Genomic DNA, 22908 nt, shown 5'->3' on the forward strand with positions numbered 1-22908 from the left:
TGGGACAGGGGCCTGTAGGGACAGGACAAGGGGAATGGCTTCAAGCTGAAAGAGTAGGTTTATGATACTGATGTGTTTTGACTGCCACTTCTTGGGTATCACTTTACAAAGGTAATGGCACTGGGTGAAACCTCATGTGAATGAAAGATGAGGAGGAAGAGGCGATGCTGCCTGCAAAGCATGGGAAGGGTTGGCACTGGGAGAGGAAAGCAGAAAGTCTGATCACGTGCCAAGCAAACACAACAGCACCCAAAGCAACCCTGTGTTATTCCAGTTATCCCTGCAAGGTGTGGGACGGCTTGGGATCATCCTTGTGCAAGGCTGGGGACCAAAGGGGAGTCTCTGAGCTGGCCTCAGCTTGAGTGAGATGGGAAAAGGAAAGGCAGCAGTGAGTGTCATGCTGCAGGACTCCATCGTGCTGCAGTGCCTCCTCCTCCTCCACCTCATCCCCACCTCATTAGGCCCCATGATATTTACCCAGCCAGAGCCAGGCTTTGTTGTGAGCAGAGCCACCTGCCTTCTCGCTGGGAAATGATGACGAGGAAATTATAGGTATTTTCAATTTACCCTAATTTCATTTTAAAATGTGCAATTCAAATGACAATAAAGATGGGCGCAGTTGGGAATATAAATGAGCTTCCCTCACCTAACAGCCCAGAGATATATAGTGGGCTCCTAATTCATTTGCAGGCATCCTGACACTTCCCTATTGTTATACAACAACAGCTAATCACCTTCCTTTGTTAAGTATGAATCACACTTCTCTTTAGGAGCTTCCCTATTGTTTGATGGTTTAGTAGCTGTGCCTAGGATTTACAGAGCTTCTTTGTATTAAAATGAGCCCGGCTCCCTCCTGCACTCACAATTAAACAAAAAATAGAGATTAAAAGGCAGAAAAAAAAAAAACCACAGCAAAGGAAATGAATTGAAGTCTTTGATCTTGCCTTTCACAAATGGGATTGGGCTTTCTAATATTGCGGTAGCTCCCCGTGAGGCGGCGGGTGCCGTGGGTTAGCGTGGGTTTGTGTGTGCCAGTGTGTTTTGGGAGAGTTAAAAGGGGGAAAAAGACACAAATTGTAACTCATCAGAATGTAATTCCACTCGGTTACAAGTATAATTCCTGCCTGGCTTCTTGTAATTAATTTGAATGATGGAATCAGACAAAGCCAGCCTACAGGAGAGCATGCATGCAAATGCTTATATGCCCAGGTACCAGTATCCCCATGAGCATCGCCCCAGGGGACCAGCATCACTCAGGGACCAGCATCACTCCTCATGTGCAGCCAGTGAGGAACCAGAGCGAACCCTCAGCTCCCACCGGTTTAAATTAGCCCCTGGGAAACAGCTGCTGGGATCACGGGCTGAGCATCATGCTCCTCTTCCCTATGGATGCCCAGAGAAGCCCTTCCAAACCTGTACCCTGGATCAAAAAGCAGCCAAGTGAGGAGTGAGGAGCTGGAAGAAGACTGAGATGTCTTTTTTGATCTAGGCTTTCATACTTTCCATTGGGAAGGACAAAATGGCTTGAGTGCCCTAATGTTACAAGGACAAGCAGCAGGACATAACGATGCTGCCCTCACTTTGCTCGTCGCCCTGGTCTACTTCCCTTCTCCCGCTGCCACCTCCTGCAAAAACATACAGATGCAGACAAATCCCTTCTTGCCATGAGCAAAAGAGGTGTAAAAATGAGCAACTGCACATGTGTGTGCAGAGGCTTGGAGCAAATGGCTCTGGATAAGCAGTAACCCCGCTCCTCCCCAGCCCAGCACGCCGGATGTGCATTTCCACAGAGCCACTGGGCCCTGGCACTATAAATAGTTTATGGCATATCAAACTATTAAACATGATTTTAATCCCACTTGTGATGTTCGGCGCATAACTCACAGGAGGCTGACTTTGATGTGGCTGGTGGAAGGGAAATCACATTGAACAGATGTTCCAGCTGGAGTCGCTTAGTGTTTCCATTACAGACCCTGCTTGGGGTTGGGGGTTTTCAGCTGCTTTTTTCCCTTTTCTTTATGGAAAGGGAGGCTTTTATGACTCAGCTATTTCATTGCTCGAAGATGCCTGCATGAGATGGATGGGAGTCAAACTGAAAGGGGATATTGTCTCCTACATACACCCTGTGTAGGCAACACCCTGCACTCCGGCCTTTCCTTGCTATCTGTGAGCATTTTTGATGTCGTTTTGGGTCACAAAAGAAAGTAAAAGGAGAAGCAGTGATTTACCAGGCTGCTGCTTCCTGGGAGGGATTATTTTTGGTTCCCTGGGATTACTTTGCAAGGCCACCGCTTTCAAACCTATGCTGTGAACAGCAGAGGTGGAGACGTGCAGGTTCCAGGGTGAAATGTTGGCACTGGGGGAGCTGCTGGGGAGGAGAAGCAGGGGCTTGGAGCTAAATGAGCTTTAAGGTCTTTCCAACCCAAGCCAAGCCATGATTGCATGAAGAAGAACCTCCTCTCAACACCCAGGTGGCCCAGAGAGGTACCTTACCTTTGCAGTCAGCCTTGCCCAGGACAAGGAATGAGTGGTCCAGATAATTTTTGCTTATGAAGAGTACCTTTAGCTTATTGCAAAGTGGATGCAGCCAGGTTGGGAAGGAAACCTGATGGATTGAGCAGCAACTGGAGCAGTCTCTTGCATCCAGGATGAAAACTATCCCACTGCAGGCTGGTTAATCCATCTTGGTATTTTTCTATCCCTCCATCACCCATCCAGCACTGAGAAACAGATATCCTCATTAGATCCCATTAAGAACATCCTTTTAATAGCTGGATAGGATATTATTATTGTTGCGTTCACAGCATGGATTATTTAATGGCTTGGAGTGGAAATTGGCACTCTTTATTGGGTGCTTTTCTTTTCAGAGCAGATTCCACCAGGCTCAGGGATGCAGCTCACGTCTCCTGCCCCTCACTGTACAGCGCAATGTAATGATGTCTTGGGCTTCGCGTTGTCTGTGCGGATGCATGTGCGTCTCCAGCTATTGTAACTGTTTGCAGGCTGTGAAATAACCCCTGCTATTATCTCATTTTATCTGGCCAGCTCTGTCAGGACATGCTATCCAGCGACCCAAGAGCCTGTTAATCTTCCGGCAGCAGAAGCTGGAAGTCTTAAATAGTGAATTTTCTGCTGTGCTCGAGTTTGTTCAGCCAGTTTTAATTGGGCCCTGGAAAGCAGCTGGCATGGTAATATTGAACACCCTGCATTTGCAAATTGTTGGTAAATACAGCTGCAGGGATTGCGTGTGCAAATGAAGCCCTGCTGGAGCGAGGTCAGGATGAGCCCCACAGCAACAGCTATTGCAGGGGAGGAGGGAAGAGATCTGTGGGGTTTGGAAGAAGGAAGGTTTTGCTTTGTGGGTTTACAGTAAAGGGTAAATGATGTGGCTCTTGCCACACACATGTCCCCATCAGTTAGTGACTGATGCTATATTTCACAGGAGGGAGACTTCTCACCCATTAGGTGTCTAACATGCTATCTCAGTGGAGAACAACACAAAGAACTTTGTGTTGAACAGCCTGCAACACTGGAAACATCCTGGTTTGTACCAGAAACCTTAATGGGCCTTCTCTCTGCTACTGGCCATGTCTAGAGATGCTGCTTGCACAGCCAAAACCATTCCCTTCTCCAGAGGCACCAGAGGGCCTGGATCAGTTGGGCCACATGCAATGACCACTGGATACCCAGAGCACAGCAGCTGGTGCTGCTTTTGCTCCAAAGCATGGACACAAGGCACAAAAGCTGGGAGCAGCCCGTCCTTGGGGGTATCCATGCCTGTCTGGTACCCCAAGGGTTTCAAGGGATGAGCTCTGTCTCTGACTGCACTGTACCAAGGTCCCAGTAAAGGGAAACCCCCAAATCCCAACATCCCACTCCTGGCTGGAGTGAGATCCATGCGGGCAGCCCTGTGGAGAGAGCAGGGAGATTGGGATCACACAGAACTCAGAGGTAGCTCAGCCATCCTTGTACTCACGCTGGATATCAATGGTGACGGAGGTCTCCTTCCCGCTGGGAATGGCTTTGTTGGTGGCGCGGCAGACGATGCTCTCCCCATTCTCAATGTCAGAGGGGGCGATGAACAGGGTGCTCATGATGCTCTCCCTCTTGCCATCACGGAGAAGTGTCTGTGGGGGGAGAAACAGGGATGAGAAGAGGCAGTTTCTTACAGGAGAGATCCCCTCTGCACACACAGATGCAGCCCTCAGCCAGGCAGTGCTCCCTGCAATAACAGTTCCTCTGGCTTGAATCTGCCAAGAAGCCTTCGGGGAATAGCATAGACAAATTTCACTGCACTTCCCTGGGAATCGGGCACTTTTCTCCCATCTGCTTCCCTCCAGCCCTGCTGTGCTTCACCTGGGAATGCCAGCTCCGGTGAGATGCATGGTACCCACTGTCCCAGGAAAGAGGGAGATGGGACAGACAGGACAACCAGCTTCTTGGACCTGCCACCACCTTCTATGCCAGGGGAATGTAAAAAGTTCCTGGGCTGGTTTAGTTAACAAGGAGGAGTGATGCCAGCTGGCAGCAGCATGGGACTGATCCTGACCACGTATCCTTGGATGCCATGAGGCGGTCCAGCCCATGGCAAATCATCACTACTCACTTTGTGCTGGGGATCGCTGTGATGGAGATCTGAGGATGCCAGAGATCCACTGGTACAGCAGTGGTTAAACAGTTCTATCTGCTCACCCTTGGCACTTTGTTTCTTCCCTGCACTTCTTGCCTTTATCAGGAACCCCTGAGTCCTCCTAATCCTCCAGCAAGTTCTTACAGATCACGGTCATGTCACCCTGTAGCCCTGTCTTGGGTAAACTAAACCAGTCGAGCCCTCGGATGCTCGAGATGCTGCATTGGTTTCAATCTTTAAATCAATCTCTGGGCTTTCCTTTGGTTTATCAGCACCCACAAGGGTCCAGAAATGCCAGAAACATGGCTTTTCCCAGCTGATAATAACAGAGTAAATGCCCATGGATACAGCCATCCCGTAACTATGTATTTTGGATCCATCCAGGCAGTTTTCCTAAGTCTAAGTCTGTATCCTTCAAGTTTCCTCCTTCCCATGTAAGCCAAGTGCTTTATTGAATTATAGACACATGGCAGCAAGGCTCAAGTTTTCACCACCTGGGTTCATCCTGACACTGTGTTCATCTGTCTGCACTCCTCAGGCACATTAGGTGAGGTTGCATGGGGCTTTGAGTAACCTGGTTTAGTGGCAGGAGCTGGAACTCGATGAGCTTTAAGGTCCCTGTCATCCCAAACCATTCCATGATCTATGATGGAGAGAAACTAACACTGCAATGAAGCTTGGGACAAGAAGGACCACGACCTATCCGCAGGTGATTGTCAGGGCCTGAGTGCACCAACAGCGCTTAATTTCCCTAACAAACCTCATCTGGGGACTCTACCCAAGAGCTCTTTACCCATAAACCCCGGAGCAGTATTTAAGTTCCAGCTCCAGCATGGGTCCTGTTTTTGGGGTGGTGATGTGGACTGGATTTCCTGGCCTGACTGCAGAGCTGCCTCATCACTATAGACATTCTGGAGACTGCTGCACTGTAAATGATCCCTCTATGGCCACCAAACCTGCTCTGGTGCTGTGCCCTTGGTGGTAAGGCTGCTACCCTGAGCTTTCTTTACTGTCTATCCCCTTTTGTGCCCTTCCCTTATGGACCAGACCCACTTTGGGTGCTGAGGATGTAGTAGACCCTAACCTTGTGCAGAACCTTCCCCTTATGGTGTCCCTGAGCCTCCAAACCCTGCAGCATCCCATAATACTCGCTATGGCTATAGGGACCATCCGCTGATGCCTTCAATGGGGATCAGGGTATGTATGTGGGTTTGCAGTCAGTGGGATGGGCCTCATGGAAAAACCTCCGGTGAATCATGAAAAACTGAGATTCAGCCCCAGAAACTGAGTTTTTCCTGGTGCCAGGAGGAGGGGATGATGTGTCCCCCATGCAGAACAGGGCTCCCTTCCCCTCCCATGCTTGAAAGCTGCTTAAAATGCCATGGAAATCTGTTCTGCATGAGAGGGGGCTGCAGCCTGAAAAGCTCTGCTTTAGAAGGTGTTTTTCTCTTGGAAAGAAAAACAAAGGAGGGGTGTTCTTCCTTCCCTGCTACCCACCACTTGTGGGGCTTCAATGCTGGCTCCCCAGGGCTGGGTCTGAGCAGTCTGCAGTGCAGAGGAAAGCTTGGGATGAACAGACTGAATTATAAACAACTGCAATGGCCTGGGTTTTAATTAATTCCACTTGATTGGAGAGAGGGAGAGGTCAGTTCTCTGTGGCTTTAATTAGTGCTGCATTTTCCATTGCACTCAGGGAGATGGGGCAAGTCCTCCTCTGCTTGCACCCATCAGCTGTAAGGAAACAACTCAGTTTCATCTGTGTGCTCTGCAGGGTGATGGGGAGGAGGAGGGTGCTCTGACTGCTCTGCTTCTCCAAGCAGATGGGGATGATGTTAGAATGAGGCTGGATGGAGGCTTTGCAGTGCTAGCAGAGGGTGAAATGTTTATTAACAGATCTTCAGGAGCTGGAGAGGAATGCCTTTGACTCCCGCCTTTGAAGTTTGCTTGCATTACAAATGGCTGCAAACTGACCCATTTTATGCCTCCAGTTTTGTTCTTTAGGAGTTTCCATTAGCGATGTCAAGTGTTACTGAATCTTTAGCACTTACCAGACATCAGGCGCCTATAAAGAGGAGCACATGCGGGTACCCATTCTGAGTATGCTGTCGATTGCTCTTTGATGTTTTCCTTTATGACCCAATAAAGGCTTTCCATTTAAATTAAAAAATGCCAACAACCCTGATAATTTGTCATGGAAAATTGCAGTTGGAGGAAGGGACATATGTCACTGCAGCTGCCTTTCCATCAGAGGTTCTGCTATAGCCCAGGCCAGGCCGGTGTTGGCTGTGTGGTGCTGGACACAGCAATACCACCGCAGCCAGGTGGGATTTTGGAGGGAGAAAAGGGCATGTCAGGCAATTGCAAGCTATTAGAAAGTACAACAAAACCCATCAGATTCAAATGGACTGTTTTCTTTCCAGCCTTTCTATTGAGGTGGTATGCAGCTCTGCAGTGTTGAAGGTGCTGCCTTAGATGATCTTTTGAGGTCCCTTCCAATCTCTAACATACTGTGATGTTTTGGAGCTGTGTGAAGAGCACTGTTATGCTAAACCCGTCTGAAGCGAGGGAAGAACCCAGCCTTTGTTCCCAGCCCTGTCCTGCCTCACCTTGGAGTAGGTGGCTCCATTGATGACTTCTCCTTTCCGCATCCAGATGATGGAGGCTGCTGGCTTGGCGTTATCTGCATGGCAGGTCAGGTTGAGGGGGTCTCCTGCTCTCAGGCTGATGATGGGACCCCCCATAATGACGGGATCATCTGGAGGAACTGCAAGGAAATAGGACACAGGAGATGCTGTTGTTTGGTAGCATTAAACCAACCTTTCTGGAGTTACCTATAGGGTCTGGGCTGCCAGGACTGGACTGTGACCTCTCAGACCTCTGCAGCTGCCTTTGATGTGGCTGTGGCAGCTTCCAACCCATCTCACCATGTTATATCTGGCTTGTCTTTTGCTGCTCATGTGAAAGCTCTGCCCCAGATCTGAACTAAAGCCTCAGACTGGCTGAAGTTTTAGAGGGTCCATGGCCTGGCTGGCTGCCTGAGCTTTGCAGTAACATGAGGGATCAAGCTTGTGGTAGAGAAACCCGCAAAGGGCTATAAAATACTGCAAAACCTCTGGCCCAGGATGTCCCTGAGCTGCAGAATGCAAACAGATGGAAAGTATTTGAAGGAAATATCCCTGCTTGTTGATGCTGCTCTTCTATTCCTCCCCTGGTAACTATAACTGGCTGCTGCTGGATACAAGTGCTCTGACCCCTACTCCTCTGAATGCAAGCTGGGAGCTAGGTAAGGGTGATTCGGAGGAGAGGTGCAGGGAGCTGGATTTGGACTGTTTCCTATTGAACTCAGGGGGAATAGCTGCTATGGGCATCAGGAGTGCTGTCTCCGGCTGCCTTTGAATAGGGCTCTGTGGGTAGTGCTCTGTCACAGTGGGATGGAAGAACCCCTGAGCACTCCCTTGCTCTGCTTTGATTTCCCTGTTGCTTTCCCTCGTTGTCTGTGCTGTCTCACTGTACAAAAGGTTGTGAAACTCCTCATTCAGACAGGTTCCCTCTTGCCATGGTGTCTTTTCAGCATCTTCCCCCTGTCAAAGCTGGTTTTGCTTGGGGGGGGGGGTGTCAAGGAAGTGTTTAAGATCTCATCCTTCCTTCCAAAGCACCTCAGCCTTGACAGCCGGTGTGAGGCTGCATCCTCATTACAGGACATGGCTTTGCTGATATCATACAGCCCCTGGCCATCTGTTTCTTGTGCTGGGAAGCACTTCATGCCAGAGACAAGGAGGGATGGAAGCAAGAATGAGGGGCACCTAAGCATGTCTCCTCTTTTGTGACTAGCTCCTGAAGCCTGGCATCTCCAAGCAGTCCTGGTGTAGTGAGAGATGGGAAATTCAGCTGGTGAGAGGGGAAAGAACTCTTCTCCATTACCCCCGTTGGGTCTGCTCTACCCAAGACCTGCTCTGAAGAGGGATGATACATCTCTATATCTGTCAGTCTAGCTGCTTACAACCAGATCTTTTGGGAAACCAAATGCTAGCCTTACTACAGATAGATGTGTTGCCCACCTACCTCATGGCTTGTTTAGGAGCTCTTGAGGCACATGTGGCACTGAGAAGCCAACAGAAATGCAGAAGGGACAGCAGGAAGGCATCCCTGGTGCAACCCCTCTTTCCTAAGCAAAAGTGCTCACGCTAGTGAAGGATGTAGGAAGAAACTGCTGCTTCACACCCAGCTCAGAAGGAAGTGACAAAACCTCCTCCCCTTCAGCATCCTCACTGAGGGGATGCACTGACAGAAAGCTGCTGGTTTTCCATCAAAGCTGAGGTGCTTTGGTTACAGGTCAGCACCTCTACACCCTGCCTGAGCCATGCAAAGGGCGTCAAAGCTGGCCAAAGACCCCTCTGAAACCCCCCAAAACATCCCTGCTTCAGCTCCTGAGCTGCCCCTGTGTTCTAGCTGGTTGAGAACTACTTACAAACCCCGCTCTGGCTCTTCCAGCTGAACTGGGGAGCTGGGAAGGGATTATGTTGTGTGACAACTGGAGGTGGCTGCCTGCATCAGCCTGGGATTTGTAGGCAAGGCAGATGTGCTGGTTGCACACAACGATGGTCACACACGCGTCTGCCAAACGCTGTGAGTAATGGGATTTCTCAGCTCAATGGGTGGAACCCAGGGACTGGAGGCAGAGAAGCTTTTCTACATGGATCCAAAATGTACTTTTTCAGGCTACAAGATTGGAAAAAAAACCCCGTGAAAATCTGTGGTTTGGGTTGGCTGCCATGTGTCAGGCCTGAAATATGAAAATGTGATGAAATCTGCTTCATTCTGCTGCTATTTGACTATTATTTTCACTTTAAGAATTCAATGGATGAGTTTAAACTGTGTAAAAAAAACCCCAAACTGGTATTTTTCAATATTCTTTCACCTCACTGAAGCTATTAATTGAATTTGACCTCGGCTTGTAAAATATTGGAAATTCATCTTGTGGAGCAGGGGGAAAAGCAGCCCATGAGCTGCTCTCTGAAGAGCAGCCTGGAATTAAATGAAGGGAAACCTTTAGTGGGAAGCTTAATATTCCTGACAGATGCCCTGCAAGTGACTGGTCATTGGCTGCTCCTTGAATACTCTCAAAGCAGTCCTGCCTGTCCCTTAGCTGCACATGAAACCTAGGGTACATCATGGGACGATCTAAGGCAGATGGACATTGAGCTATTTGCCTTGTGTCAGAAAACCTTGTTTTCTAACCTACTGTTTAGCTCCTGTTTCCTCTTATTGGGTTAGCAGCAAGACTTGAGGAGCTGCTCGAGGAGGACAGAGGATGGGCCCTGATTACATCTTCCCAAGTAAGTGGTTATTACCCCCCCAGTTATTCGTGTAGCCATGAATTATTGATGGTCTCCAGGCTCACCAACCAGGAGACCTGGTTGGGGAGGAGAGGGGCTGATGAATAGGAATCAGCAATGTCTCCCAACAGCACTAACTCCTGCAAAATGAAGGGTGGATGTATTCCTTCCCCCCTCTAACTCCAGCTTGGAGACGAAGAGGAGGAAGGGAAGAAATGAAGATAAAAAGGGGAGAAGAAGAAAGAAGGGAAAGCGAGAAGCTGGTAGCATAGAGCCATGATCCATTATTCATCCCCTGTGCTCCCAGGATTGGTTATTATTATAAGACATCAGTACAGAACCTGGTCTCCTAATTTTTAATCACATAGATGTAGAAGCACCAGCCTTTCTGATTAATACAGGGATATAAATAGGAAGAGTTGTTTGGGGTTGCGTGTGGTTATTCCTGACAGCAGAGAAAACAGAGTTAACCTTTACATGCCTGGAAAGCTTAAACAGAGAATGAAAGGGAAGTGATACATGATGGCTCAAGCCTGTAAGAGTAGGACCCATATGGGGTGGGAATCCAAATAGATTATCCCTGAATGGGCATTGCACTGAGACTTTATCACAGAACCATCATAGAATGGTTTGCACCTAGAGAAGGTTGCTCCAAGCCCCATCCAGCCTGGCCTTGAACACTGCCAGGGGTGGGCAACCTGTGCCTGTGTCCCACCACCCTCATAGGGAAGTATTCAGGTGAGAGGCCCCAGCAGAAGGTCTCCTGCTCCTCCCAGTGCACTCAGGACCTCAGCTGAAGAGCTGGTCACTGCAGACAAAACTCCCTAAAGAAACACAGACCAGCTTCTCCCCATCACCCTCCTGTTTCCTGTCAAACCCCAGGCTTGCTGAGCATTCTAAACCAGCCTTGGCCAGGCATTAATCTGCTCTCTGTAGCTATGGGCTGTGTGGATGAGTGAGGACAGCCTGCGGTCTCTGCTCCTTGCCTTCCAGAGTGCTTTGGGAAAAGCATGCTTTCTATCAGCATAAAGAAACACAAATCAATGAGTGGTGCTCTTGGGCTGTGCATTCAGCAACCCCCTAAATTACTTGGCTAGTTAGAGGCTTTCTTGCACACACACCCACCCTGCAATGCTTAATTGTATGATTAATCAATGAGATCATGCAGGATTAGTCAGGGCTGGCCTAATACCCCAGGCTAACATTGCACTGAGAAATAACACAGGTGGCTCTAAGTGCTCCTGGCATCCAGGCTGCTTGAGACAACAGGATCCTTCAGCAGTCAGCTCCTGGAAGCAGAGAAAGCAACAAGCCCTCCAGCCACCAGTACTTCTTGCCTAATTAAAGCTCATGGCTTCTTCTTGTTGTGACTGGTGCCTCCTTGCTGCTGGGTTTGTGTAGCCAGCTTTTTGGGACAGGGTTAAGAGATTCAACCCCAAATGCTCACTGCTTGGAGGGGGATAGTGAGAGCCCTGAGGACTGCTCTGAGCCATGTATCTGCAGGTAACATTCAGCTGATATTAGGCTCAGCTCAGCATGAGGAACGAGATCCCTTGGGTAAGGCATTGCTGATGCACTGCTCATCTTTCCTACAGGGTTTGTGGCACTCTAGGTACTGGGTCCATCCTGCATGTGTGTGAAGAGAACAGTGACCAGAAGATGCTCTTGGTGACCACAAGATGTTACAAACCATCGGAAGGTGCTCCCTACCCCCAAAGCTCACAGTCTCGTGTAGACCAGAAGCATCCCCAGCACTCCGCAGTGGTTTACTAACAGTGCTTGGGCTGGCTGCCTTCCAGTGAGCTGGCACTCTGAGAACACAAGGCCCCACGGAGATGATGATGAAGCCAAGCTGAACAAGGGTTATGTTTGCTCTTGTATTTTGTGCTTGCCGTGAGGCAGCACTGGGGACCCCAGGGAGGCAGCCTGCAGGGATTCAGCTGACCCTCTCATGCGGAGAGGGTGGATCTGGAAGCTTTGCTCTGGTGCAGTGTGATGTTTGCGTATTCAGACATCGCATTCTGGGCTTGTCAAAGAGGCATGTTTGCCTCTTGTAGACAAGTCAAGCTTATGAGGGCATCACAATACACGTGCTCTGGCTGAGTGTACGCAGGCACTGCCCTCATCTGCAGGCAGCTGCTTGCTGCTGGGAGTATCTGCAATACGAGTGTTTTCCTTTGCAGATCCAACCTCTGCTCCACACTGGGGCATTGTGTCCTTTGATGCCTGGTTAAGGTGCTTGTGAAAGAGGCAGGATTTAACCTGCACCCCCTGCCTTCTCCTTACGCCCTGCTCCAAAATGGATCCTCCACATGTGGTCAACACAGCGAGGGTGTGACTTTGACACTAAGCTTGGTGTTAATGATGATCAGCAAAGTGACAAGTCAATATAAGCTGCTGTATCATGTCTGTGCTGGGACTGGCGTGTCCTCTCCTGCTTGATACCTACAGGGAATAGCCTCCTCTTTGCTGTCAATGTCTGATTTCCCCACCAGCCTTGGGGGTGTTCTGCAGAGTTGCTGCTCCACAAGATGCCCTTGAGATCCTGGTGGGGGTTTGGGTGCACTTGTGGACGTTGATCACAGTTTGGGATAGGCAAAAGGTCAAAGGGAAAGAGCAGCTTTCCTATCAGGTGAGATCAGAAGAGATGGGCTTGTTTAATTTGGCAAAGTGAAGGCTGGGAATCTATGACGGGTTGAAGCAAAAGAATTGGGAAAGGTTGGGAGAAGACAAGGGGAAAAGCAGGAAAACTTGAACACTGGGGGAGAAAGAAGGTTCTGTTTCATCAAGTACCTAAGATAGCTTCACAGGAGGAAGGAAAGGGGGTAGAAAACAAAACTGCTTTCAGGATGCAGCTTGGTGCACTGGATAAGAGAATCCCCTTATAGGGATTGTGTTTCTGGCAGCAGTTTTCCAGCAGACTGCCTAGGGTCTCACTGTATTATCTAGCCTGAAGGCTATGAATTGTGAGGGCCTAAAGCACTGCAGAGCAGCTTACAGCTACATGAGTGTTCAGCTTTTTCATTTATCAGGACTTCACACATTTAGGATTCAGATTTCCAGCAGCTCTTCAGAGCTAGGAAGGATATAAACAGGCTCTTAGGTTTTGTCCAGCACTTTAAAGGCTGAGATTTCACTGTGTCTGAGTGCTGTCACGGGTTAGGTTTTTTCAGGGCAGCATTAACTGGAGACGTGGCAAGACTTTGAGCTTGGGGAAACCTAATCCTGGACTGCAATCACACCTTCCTCTCAACCATCTTGGTGTGCATCTGTTCTACATCTCCCCTTCCCGGTGCATCTAGGATTGCAGATGAGGAACGCTGGCAGGTAAGTCAAAAGGAACCACACAGGGCAAGTGATCTGAGTTTACAAATGGGGTTAGTGACAGGGATGAGAGTCCTGACTCCAACTTATAATATTCCCCCCTCCAAGCATGACTGACCAGATATTCCCTTGCATCCTACATCTAAACCTGGAGCACATTCCTGCCCGCAGGCTGCTCAGCAGGGTGAGACTCAACTCTTCTGCAAGGGAAACAATCTGTGTCCTTCCCTACACAAGGCAGGCTGGAAAGCATTCAGTTCATGCTCTGCACTGTCAGCTTACAGAGGCCATGCTGGCTATGGGGTGAGCTCTGGCACGTGCTTCAAAGCACACAGTCCCCTACCCATGTGCCACCAGCCTCTGCTCCTGCTGGGATTGGCATGGAATGGAAGGATGGTTGGTTGGAGGATGCCTGCATGACTGGCACCCTTCCTGCAGCTCTCCCATGCCAAGCCCTGGCAGGATCGCCCACCCTGGGAAGGCAATTGCATGGTCTGTACAGTACAGATGAGCCTTAACAAACTGCCCTGGATGGCCAGGGGTGGATAGAAAAAGGAGGATGCCTTTTCCTGGTGGAAAAGGACCTGGGGGTGCTGGTTAATGGAGCTGAAGAGGAGCAGCTTGTGCCCAGGCAACCAAGAAGGCCAATGGCATCCTGTCCTGTATCAGCACCAGTGTGGCAGCAGGAAGAGGGCAGTGATTGTGCCCCTGCACTGGGCACTGGTGAGGCTGCACCTCGAATCCTGTGCTCAGCTCTGGGCCCCCCCTCACTGCTAGAGAGACATTGAGGTACTGGAGCGGGGCCAGAGAGGGGCACTGGAGCTGGTGCAGGGCCTGGAGCACAGTGTGATGGGGAACGGCTGAGGGACCAGGGGGGTTCAGTCTGGAGAACAGAAGGCTCAGGGGGGACCTTATCACTCCCTACAACTGCCTGAGAGGAGGATGGAGCCAGGAGGGGCTGGGCTCTGCTCCCAAGGAACAAGGGATGGGACAAGAAGAAGTGGCTTCAAGCTGCACCCGGGGAGGTTAAGACTGGATATTAGGAACAATTCCTTCCCCAGAAGGGCAAAGGCATTGGAACAGGCTGCCCAGGGCACGGTGGAATTAGGAATCACCATTCCTGGAAGTGCTCAAAAACTGCGCAGACGAGGCCCTTAATGACATGGGTTAGTGGTGGCCTTGGCAATGGTTGCACTTGATCTTAAAGGTCTTTTCCACCCTGGTTGATTCCATGTCTACAGATCCTCTGTCCCCTGTGTCCAGCTTGCTGCTGGAGCTCTGCTGCCTCATTCCTCTCTCTGACCCAAGGGAGCTGAGCCTGGACAGCCTGAGAAATGCAGGGCATGTGCGAGTGCCCTGGGAGAGGCGCCTGAGTGCAGCGAGTGAAGGAGGAGAAGAAGCGGATGCCAACAGAGCAGCCTGGGGAAGAACACACTGAAAAATAAATCAAAGGAAACCAAGGGGAGCAGGGAGAAAAATAGTGATGAAAGTTTAAATAGTGCATCTCTTCCCTGGGCCTATTTGTCTTGTGGCACTTTGGTGTATGTGTGTCTGAGCTGTAGCAGCTCTACTGACTCCTCCGCTTCGTAAGCAGACACAGGGATGCTGCCCTGGCAGGAGGGAAGGGTGAGAGCGCATCACGCAGAGCAGCCTGCATCCCTGCTTCTCTCCTGTCCATCTGCAGCTGTGATGCACAAACCCTCATAAACTGCAAATATTTCCCCAAACCTGGTTTTTTCCCCTATCAATTTACTCTATTTCCAGCCACTGAAAGTCCCACATGTTCCAGATGGCTTTGGGTCAGTGGTCTGTGTTTCTCCAGTAGAATGGTGTCCTGCTGGAGAATGCAGATTCCTCAGGCACAGCTAAAGCTTTGCCTTCATTTAACTGCACCAAAGCTTCGCCTGGACTTGCCAGCTCAGCTCCACTTTCCCACTGTGCCCAGGAGGGGCTGATCTTGCCCCACCAAATCCACCTCATGTTGAGCACTCTTGCTGTAATACTCTTTGCTTTTACATGCTTTTTCCTTCTCTTTTCCTAAAAGGCCACAGCTTTCTCACGTGCTCCCTTTTCAGCCATGCCTGCCCCTCAAAGCACTTGGCTATTATTATTGCTTTTCTTAGCTCTAGCCCTCTGCTGGAGAAGGAGGCACAAACCTGGATCTGGCTGCTGAGATTTGTCACTGAGGAAACTGGGAATAGGAATGGGGTGAGAAAAAGACAGGGCTTTAGGCCAGACTGGGAAAAATCCACCCATCATTGCCTGTGCTAGGGTGCGAGATGTAATTGCCATTTCAGATGTGTGTTAGCTGCTCCTGTGGTTTTGCTGTCCTGTGGTTTTGAGAAGGCAGCACTGCCCCTGCTGCTCTCCATGGACACGTTGGGTTAGACCCACCAGCCACTGGGAAAGCTCCTATCTCGCCTTTACAGCATTGGCAAGAAGCTCTCTTGATTCCACCACCTGCACTTGGGCACAGAGGCATGCTCCCAAGCACTGGGCTTCAGCACAGGTTGAGTGTGGAGAGATGGAGAGGCTTCCAGGACCTGTCTGTGATGGAGATGGGCTAAGGCGGTATCAGGTGAGGATGTGGGGTGTTGCTTACAGCTCACCTCTATGCTGTGGCTGTTGGTAACAAAGTACAGCCGTGTCTGATCCATCCCTTTGCATCACCTAGACCCAGCCAATACTTCTCTTTACAGGTCAACAATTGCAAGCCCTTGGAGATCCCACTTTCCTAGGTGGGAATGAGGTGTGCATTGCATTGAGTGATGTTCTTTCCAGCCCCTGTCAGGGGAGATTCCTGCTCAGATCCCTGGTTGTGCGGCTGTGAAGGAATCCAGGGCAGGTCACACCAGGGAGACCCACCAGGGAGATGGAAATACAACACTTAGCTGCTGTGAGACAAGGACGGCGCACACAGGGGTAAGCTGGGAGTGGGAGCTTTGATCTGGGTACCAGCCAAACCCTCCTGGGTGGAAAATGACATTAGAAATAACAACTGAATGCCTTTGGAGGAGACTAATTCACTGCCATGCCCTAGATCTGTCAGTGCTCTTCTTCACTTCCATCTCCCTAGTACTGCATTCGTGCAGAGCAGCTGGACCCAAACTCACTGTAGCATCCAACATAGGGGCTAGCACAGGTTAGAACACACTTCTTGCCCAACATAAATGGCCTGACCCTCTTACACAGTCTCTCACACGCCAAATCCTCCTGCTATGGTGCTGGAGAAGGCCCTAACCCCATTCCCACCATGGTGCAGCACTCCTGTGGCATGCCATGCAACCAGCTGCTAAGTCAGCCCTGTTGTAGCTTTCCTGGTGCAAAAGTGTAATTGCAGCCCAGTACTCTGCTCCAGCAAACAAGGAACAACTCCTCCAGCTCTATTTTAAGTGCTGTGCACAGCACTTAGAAATCAAGCAAATGACCCACTGAGGATGTTCTCCAGATGACACGTCCCATGCGAGGCTTGCTAAATGCCAGGAATGTGCCTACATTGCAGAGGTCACTGCTCTGTTCCTTCAGCAGCAATAAGGGCTGAGCAAATCATTAGGGATGAATCCAGCAACCATCAGAGAGGTTGGATCGATGAGCTGCAATGCCTTATCTACGACAGTGGTAGGGACAGATGTGTTAGAGAAAACCAAACCCAGCCCTTCCAGGATGGAGCACGATCAATCACAGCGTTCCCAGCATTGACGTGTCTGGGTTCAGCCTGCCTCTGGTTATCAGACAGCAGCACAGCTCTATTGCCCTATGGAAAAGGTTCAGCCTTGCAGATGCAAACTTTGCATGCCCTTGGCTGCCCTCCTGTCCCACTGAGACACTCCTGAGATCATTTATCCTTGCATAAGGTCCCGTTTCTGTGATAAATTATACAAGTCTTTAAAGTTCTGGTCAGAGGCAATTCCCCCAGAGCTGCTGTTTGCACTCAGGTCTCCTCTTTGAAGGCACCCCCACCAAGCCAGACCCATTAGTACAATTGTATAGTAGGAGAAAAATTGGGCTGCAATGGCAGGAAACCTTCCTGGTGTCTGCTTAAAGATAGAACCTTGAGTGGATACACAAGAGGGTAGATTTAGATTAGATAATAGGAAGAAGTTTTCTTTAATCCATTCTATAATCCTTCGGGTTTGCTATGTTTGGTGGTTTTGCAAGGGTTTGTCTCTGAGAGGAGCACAAAGATACGGGGATCTGTATCATCTTTAGGGATGGGGGTGCTTGTGTATGGCACCTTGCAAGGCAACAGGCAGGTTCCCTGGTGACAACCTTACTAGAAATGGTTGTTTTGTGGGAAAAGATCTTATGAAAGGTGGACAGTGAAGAGAGAAGGGACTGAAGAGTGTGGGGAAAAGAGTGAACAAGCCAAGTTGAGCTAGAGCAACTGCAGATGGAAGCAGAGCTCAGCTAACTGTATCTTCCCTGCATCTCCTCCCAGCCCATCCAGCCAGCCGGACCCTGACTCTCACAGAAGACAACGGTGTGTTATGATTTCCTACCACCCCAGATGAATTGATTTTGAAAGGTGCTTTGATTTATGAGCAGTTTACAGCTTGGTGAGTGTCAGTAGTCGAACAGTGAGATGTGGGAGGTGCTCATAACCTCACTGGGGATCTTTAATTCATTAGGTACCAGAGCCCTCCTCTTGCTGCAGGACATGGTGTTTCCTTCCTTTGCTGTTACTCTTAGGGAGGAACCACCTCAGGCTGCTCCAGAATCTGCTCCCAAAAGTCTTTTTTCTAAATAGGATATTGATTTTTTTTCCCCTTCCTTTTTTTCTCCCGTTGACTGATGGTGTGCTCCAGAGCAATGTCTGCTTGGTGGAATTTTAGTCTTTTTTAATTAAGGAATCAATAGCAAAAAAGGCAACAACATGTCAACGGGGGACACATTTTGGTCACAGACTCTTGTTCCTCTTGGAGGGTGATGGTGCATTTGAGCTGGGAAATGAGGCGAGGAAAGAGAAGGGGAGCAAGCACAGGGTGTGAGTGACGATTCCCAGGAGCTACCGCAGCAGAAAGAGTTGTGTTTCCTTCTGATTTTGTGGTTGATTGGTTTTCTTCTCCTTGCAGTTCCAGATATTCTGCCTCCATCTAACATCTCTGAAACATTCTGGGCTGAAAAGCAGCAACTCCCTTAAGCCTGGTCTCCTCCATAGGCACAATTATTTATCCCCTGATACTGCCTGCACAAAGCCACGTGGCCAGGACAGCGCTAACTACATCTCAACTCCCACCGTACCAACTATCTGCTCACCTACTGTGCTCGAGCAGGAGCAACCCTGGTCAGCCACAACAGAGCAGTCTCAGGAGGAAGCAGCGTGGACGGCACAGAGCCCATCAGCTATCTCAGCCTCATTACAAACAGTGATCCCCTGACACGGAGCAGCAATTTACAGGCACCATTAGCCTACGCCAGAAACAGAGAGATGCTGAGAGTGGCCTATTTCCTGCACCTCCTCTATGCCACACGATTCGTGAAGGATAAAAATAATTAGCTGGAGTGTCTCGGGGATGATTGGCAAGTCCCTGGGGGGTGGAGTTCCCCTGATGTGCTGTCCATATCTCCAATGCTGTGAAAGCAAAGGAGAAAACTTAGCTGAGCAGCCAGCTCTGAGTGGTGAGACTGGGAGCCCCTGCAGCCTGTACCTGCGGGGCTGCTTTGGGATGTTGCCTCTAAATGTGCTGCTGCAGGGACAAACCAGGCTTTGGGTCTCCTGTCTTGCAGCAGGTAGGACTTGGCTCCTGCTGTTTCCTCCCTCACCCCACTCTGAGTGGCCTCTCTGCTTTTGAACCTTTAAGGGACCTTAAAGCTCTTCCAGTTCAGCTTTGAGCACTGCCAGGGATGGGGCAGCCACAGCTTCTCTGGGCACCCTGTGCCAGCGCCTCAGCACCCTCACAGGGAAGAGCTTCTGCCTAAGAGCTCATCTCAGTCTCCCCTCGGGCAGGTTAAAGCCATTCCCCTTGGCCTGTCACTGCAGGAACTTATCCAAAGCTGCTCTCCAGCTCTCTGGTCAGCCCCTTTATGTAGTAGAAGGCTGGAAATGAAAATGACCTCAAACAAGGAGGTCCCTGCACTGATAGCTCTGCTTCCCACCCCAGAGAGGGGTCTGTGAGCACAGGGTACAGCTGCTCACCCAGAAATGGGGTCCATGGCATTGCCAAGGGAGATCCCATGGGGCTTGGATTGCTTTTGAGGGAGACGACGCCTTGCTCAGCCTCTGCAGTGTAGAGGGGATGAGCAGAGAACCTCTGCCAGCTAACTCAGCAGCACCAGATCTGTGCTGTGCTTGTCACATCTTTTCTCACTCTTCTTACAGCCCAGATCCTAAACCCATTTGAAAAGAGGAGGAGCGGAGCCTTTCATCACAATAAACCCCACATGTTTCTAGTCCTCAGTACTGCAAAGCTTCAGAACATGACCCTGGGATGCTTCACCCGTAACAGAGGCAAAGCATTTTAATTGTCACTAGAAATCCCCTCACTTCTTCGCACAGTCTCAAGGCTTTGGGGACCTGATATCTGATTCTGGAGTGCCTCTTGTGCACGGCAGCTGTTTCTAAGCCTCCCTGTGACAACGTTCATCCTGGTGCCTCCAAGCAGCAGGTTCACAAACAAGCCCTCACCACAAACAAAGAGGGTGGCGCACATCTGCAAACAGCCCTGTTTGCATCAAAGCTTGGTTTGGGGATTGTTTGTGAAGGGAAAAACACTGAGGAGTTTTTCATGAGCTTCCCAGCTCTAAGCAAACTGTTCTATTGCCCAGGCTGTGGCTCATTCTGGCCATCTGGGTCCAGGACCCATCGCTGGTCCTGACAATCCCTCTCGAGGGGCTCACATGAGCTGCTTCAGACCATGGTGTGCCATTGCGATCCTAATCTCACCCCACCAGTAATTGGCCTTGTAATTATTTCTCTGGCTATTTCATCTCCAACCCAAACAGAAAGATGTACCCTGCCTGCTCCTTGCTGTTCCTGTTTGTTCAAAGGGGTGGATGAGTGTCACTGAACTAAGCAGGGATGCCCAACGCTGCGAGCATCATAGTAAAACCAGGGATTAATGCACCGATTCCTCCGCCCTCCTTTGCTCCTGAAGCCCATGTGTTACAGGCCCAGGCAGCAAGCAATGAGGGCTGGGGATCCTAACCAGGAAAGGGGTGTGCAGCAAGGCAGAGAGGTCAGGGGAGCAGGGATACATTAAGTAAACATATGACTCATTCCAGTGGGGAAAAGGAGGATGCTGCTGCTGCCCTGGCCTTGGTATTTTTACCAATTCAATTAAATCTTCGTTGTGCTGCACTAATGCAAAGGCAGGCTGAGAACAGCGAGAAAAACTTAACTCCTGGGGGGGGGGGGGGGGCTTTGATTTTTCCTCTTTTATACCCTCCATGGTGCCTGGAATGGTACAAATTGACTTGAAACCTGGCTTGAGATGGCCTCCCGTTCCTAACAACCCCCTGTTCTTCTTGCAAGTACCCTCCCTTCCCAATGCTCGCCAGTTTCTAAGAGCGATTTTCATGAAAGAATCACCCCCAAAGCACAAAGTATTGTTAATTTTCCCTTTCACTGCAGCAAGGCAGTGGAGGAATGAGGTGGGACTCCAGAAGGACTGCCTATTCTGGGTGCCACACTGGTTAATTCACGGCTCTCGTGAATACTCACGTGTGATATGAATAGTGAACACTCATTTCCCTTCCTGATTCCCCAGGGTAGGACTTATAGGAGCAAAACCCTGTAACACAACCATCACCGGCCTCATCTCCCACAGGCTGGAGCCAAAGGAAAGGACATACTTGGAGTACAGGAGTAGGAGCGGCACAAACATCCTTTGGGGGTGGCTCTGCCTTTTCCACCTCTCTATATTGGTACCTGTCCCTGAGGGATCACATGTGCCATTCTCATCCTGAAAAAAGGAAGGTTTTTCCCCTCATTTTAACTCACTCGTTTCTCTTACTACTTCTTTTTTGAAGAAGTGGAAGAAAGAGGACAAAACTTAAAACCTTCTCAAAAGACTTCATGTGAGCTTCTTCCACTGAAACAGGGGAGGGAAAAGAGAACATTTTCACCTATTCACTGCAAATGCTTTCATCCCAACCACTGCAACCTTAGCGAGCATCTGCCCAAAGTCCAGCCGAAGAATACCTCATGTCCACCTCTCTCAAATGCTGATGATATGAACAGCATCCCTAGCTGTTGTAGAAGTTCTCTCAGCCACTGCACTTGGCCTGGTTTTGCACATAGAATCACAGGTTGGATTGGCAGGTACTGCCCAGGTGGCATTAAACCAGAATGGAGATCCTGACTTAAGAGAAGAGCCAGGAGCTGCCAAAGATGCCATACAGGCCCCCTCATTCAGCATGACTTTGATGCAGAGAATTAAGGATGAGGTGATCAAGTAAAGGTGAAGAAGTTGGTGAATAAGATGCTATTTGCAAAGCCTGTCAAACTGATGAATTTAAACTGGAAGGATAATTTATCCAAAGTTTGGGCCAGAGACAATATTATTCATTACCTCCACCATCCTCTGCTACTCTATTGTTTAAAATGATTCAGCCTTCTACCCAGGAGAAGCAAAGCAACAGTCCACATAACCCACCGGCACTGCCACAGCCACGTCTGCCTGCATCAGCTCTCTTCTAGATACCTACAGAGTCAACCCTCCCAGAAATCACACTGAGCTCATCAATAATTCGCTTTGTGCTGAAAAGAACAAACCCTCAGCTCACCTGATGATTATTTTGTGGGGCCCACTGCCATTAAACCAACCTCCAAATTCCTCCTTGCGTGATTCTTCCTAATGCCAAGCACCAGCTGTCGCTTTGGACGTATTAAGACGTGCTTTAATTGCACGTGAGTGTTGGGTTTAGCATCGCTGGGGGAAATCCATCCCTCTTGCTATTGCTCTGAAAGAACTCATGCCCTGAACAGGAAGCGTGTGATGAGCACTTTGGGCTGGATCTCGGCACAGCAGAGCCTTCAGCAAGCTTATTAAAGCTCAGGAGGAGATCTGGGTATTGCCCTGTAGTTTTGTGGCTTGCCATTATCATAGAATCACAGACTGGTCTGGGTTGGAAGGGGCATTAAAGCTCAGGTTGTTCCAGCCTGGCCTTGAACACCACCAGGGATGGAGCAGCCACAGCTCTGGGCACCCTGTGCCAGTGTCCCACCATCCTCATAGTAAAGAACTTCTTAATACCTAATCCTAATCTCCCCTCTGTCAGTTTAAACCCCATATCCTGTCCCTACAGGCCCCTCTCCAGCTTTCTTGTAGCCGCTTTAGGCACTGGAAGCTGCTCTAACATCTCCCTTGAGCCTTCTCTTCTCCATTATCTGAGCAAGAGGAGGCTGATGAGCAAGAGAGAGATGTGAGTGCAGATTTCACACAGAGGCAAACCAGAGAAATGGGTTGTTACCGCTTCCCATATCTTTTTTTCCCAGTCAAGCACCTCAATCAACACAGATCGTTAGGAACAAACCCAGAGGCGGCTCTGTGGCAGGAAAGAAAGGGAAGCAGCTGAAACCCGCCTTGTATTCTTAATTCACTCCAGTTAATTTTAGCCTAATTTGATCACAATATTCCTCTGTAAATATCGGCCCTTCTTTAATAAGTCAGCATTCGC

The 22908-nt window shown here is 49.6% G+C and overlaps 1 protein-coding gene across 1 annotated transcript in view; it reads right to left on the reverse strand.

The window, feature by feature from the left end:
- Positions 1 to 22908, reverse strand: part of KIRREL3 (kirre like nephrin family adhesion molecule 3) — a gene marked incomplete at both ends in the record, with an annotated part of 271688 nt that overhangs the window by 31342 nt on the left and 217438 nt on the right. The window contains 2 exons of the mRNA XM_080631735.1: positions 3977 to 4127; positions 7237 to 7394. Of these exons, the coding sequence (XP_080487861.1) occupies positions 3977 to 4127; positions 7237 to 7394 (309 nt within the window). The remainder of the gene's footprint in view (positions 1 to 3976; positions 4128 to 7236; positions 7395 to 22908) is intronic.

This window comes from Psittacula echo (genome assembly GCF_963264785.1).
Source record: "Psittacula echo genome assembly, chromosome: 18".
In the NCBI taxonomy this organism is placed as follows: domain Eukaryota; kingdom Metazoa; phylum Chordata; class Aves; order Psittaciformes; family Psittacidae; genus Psittacula; species Psittacula echo.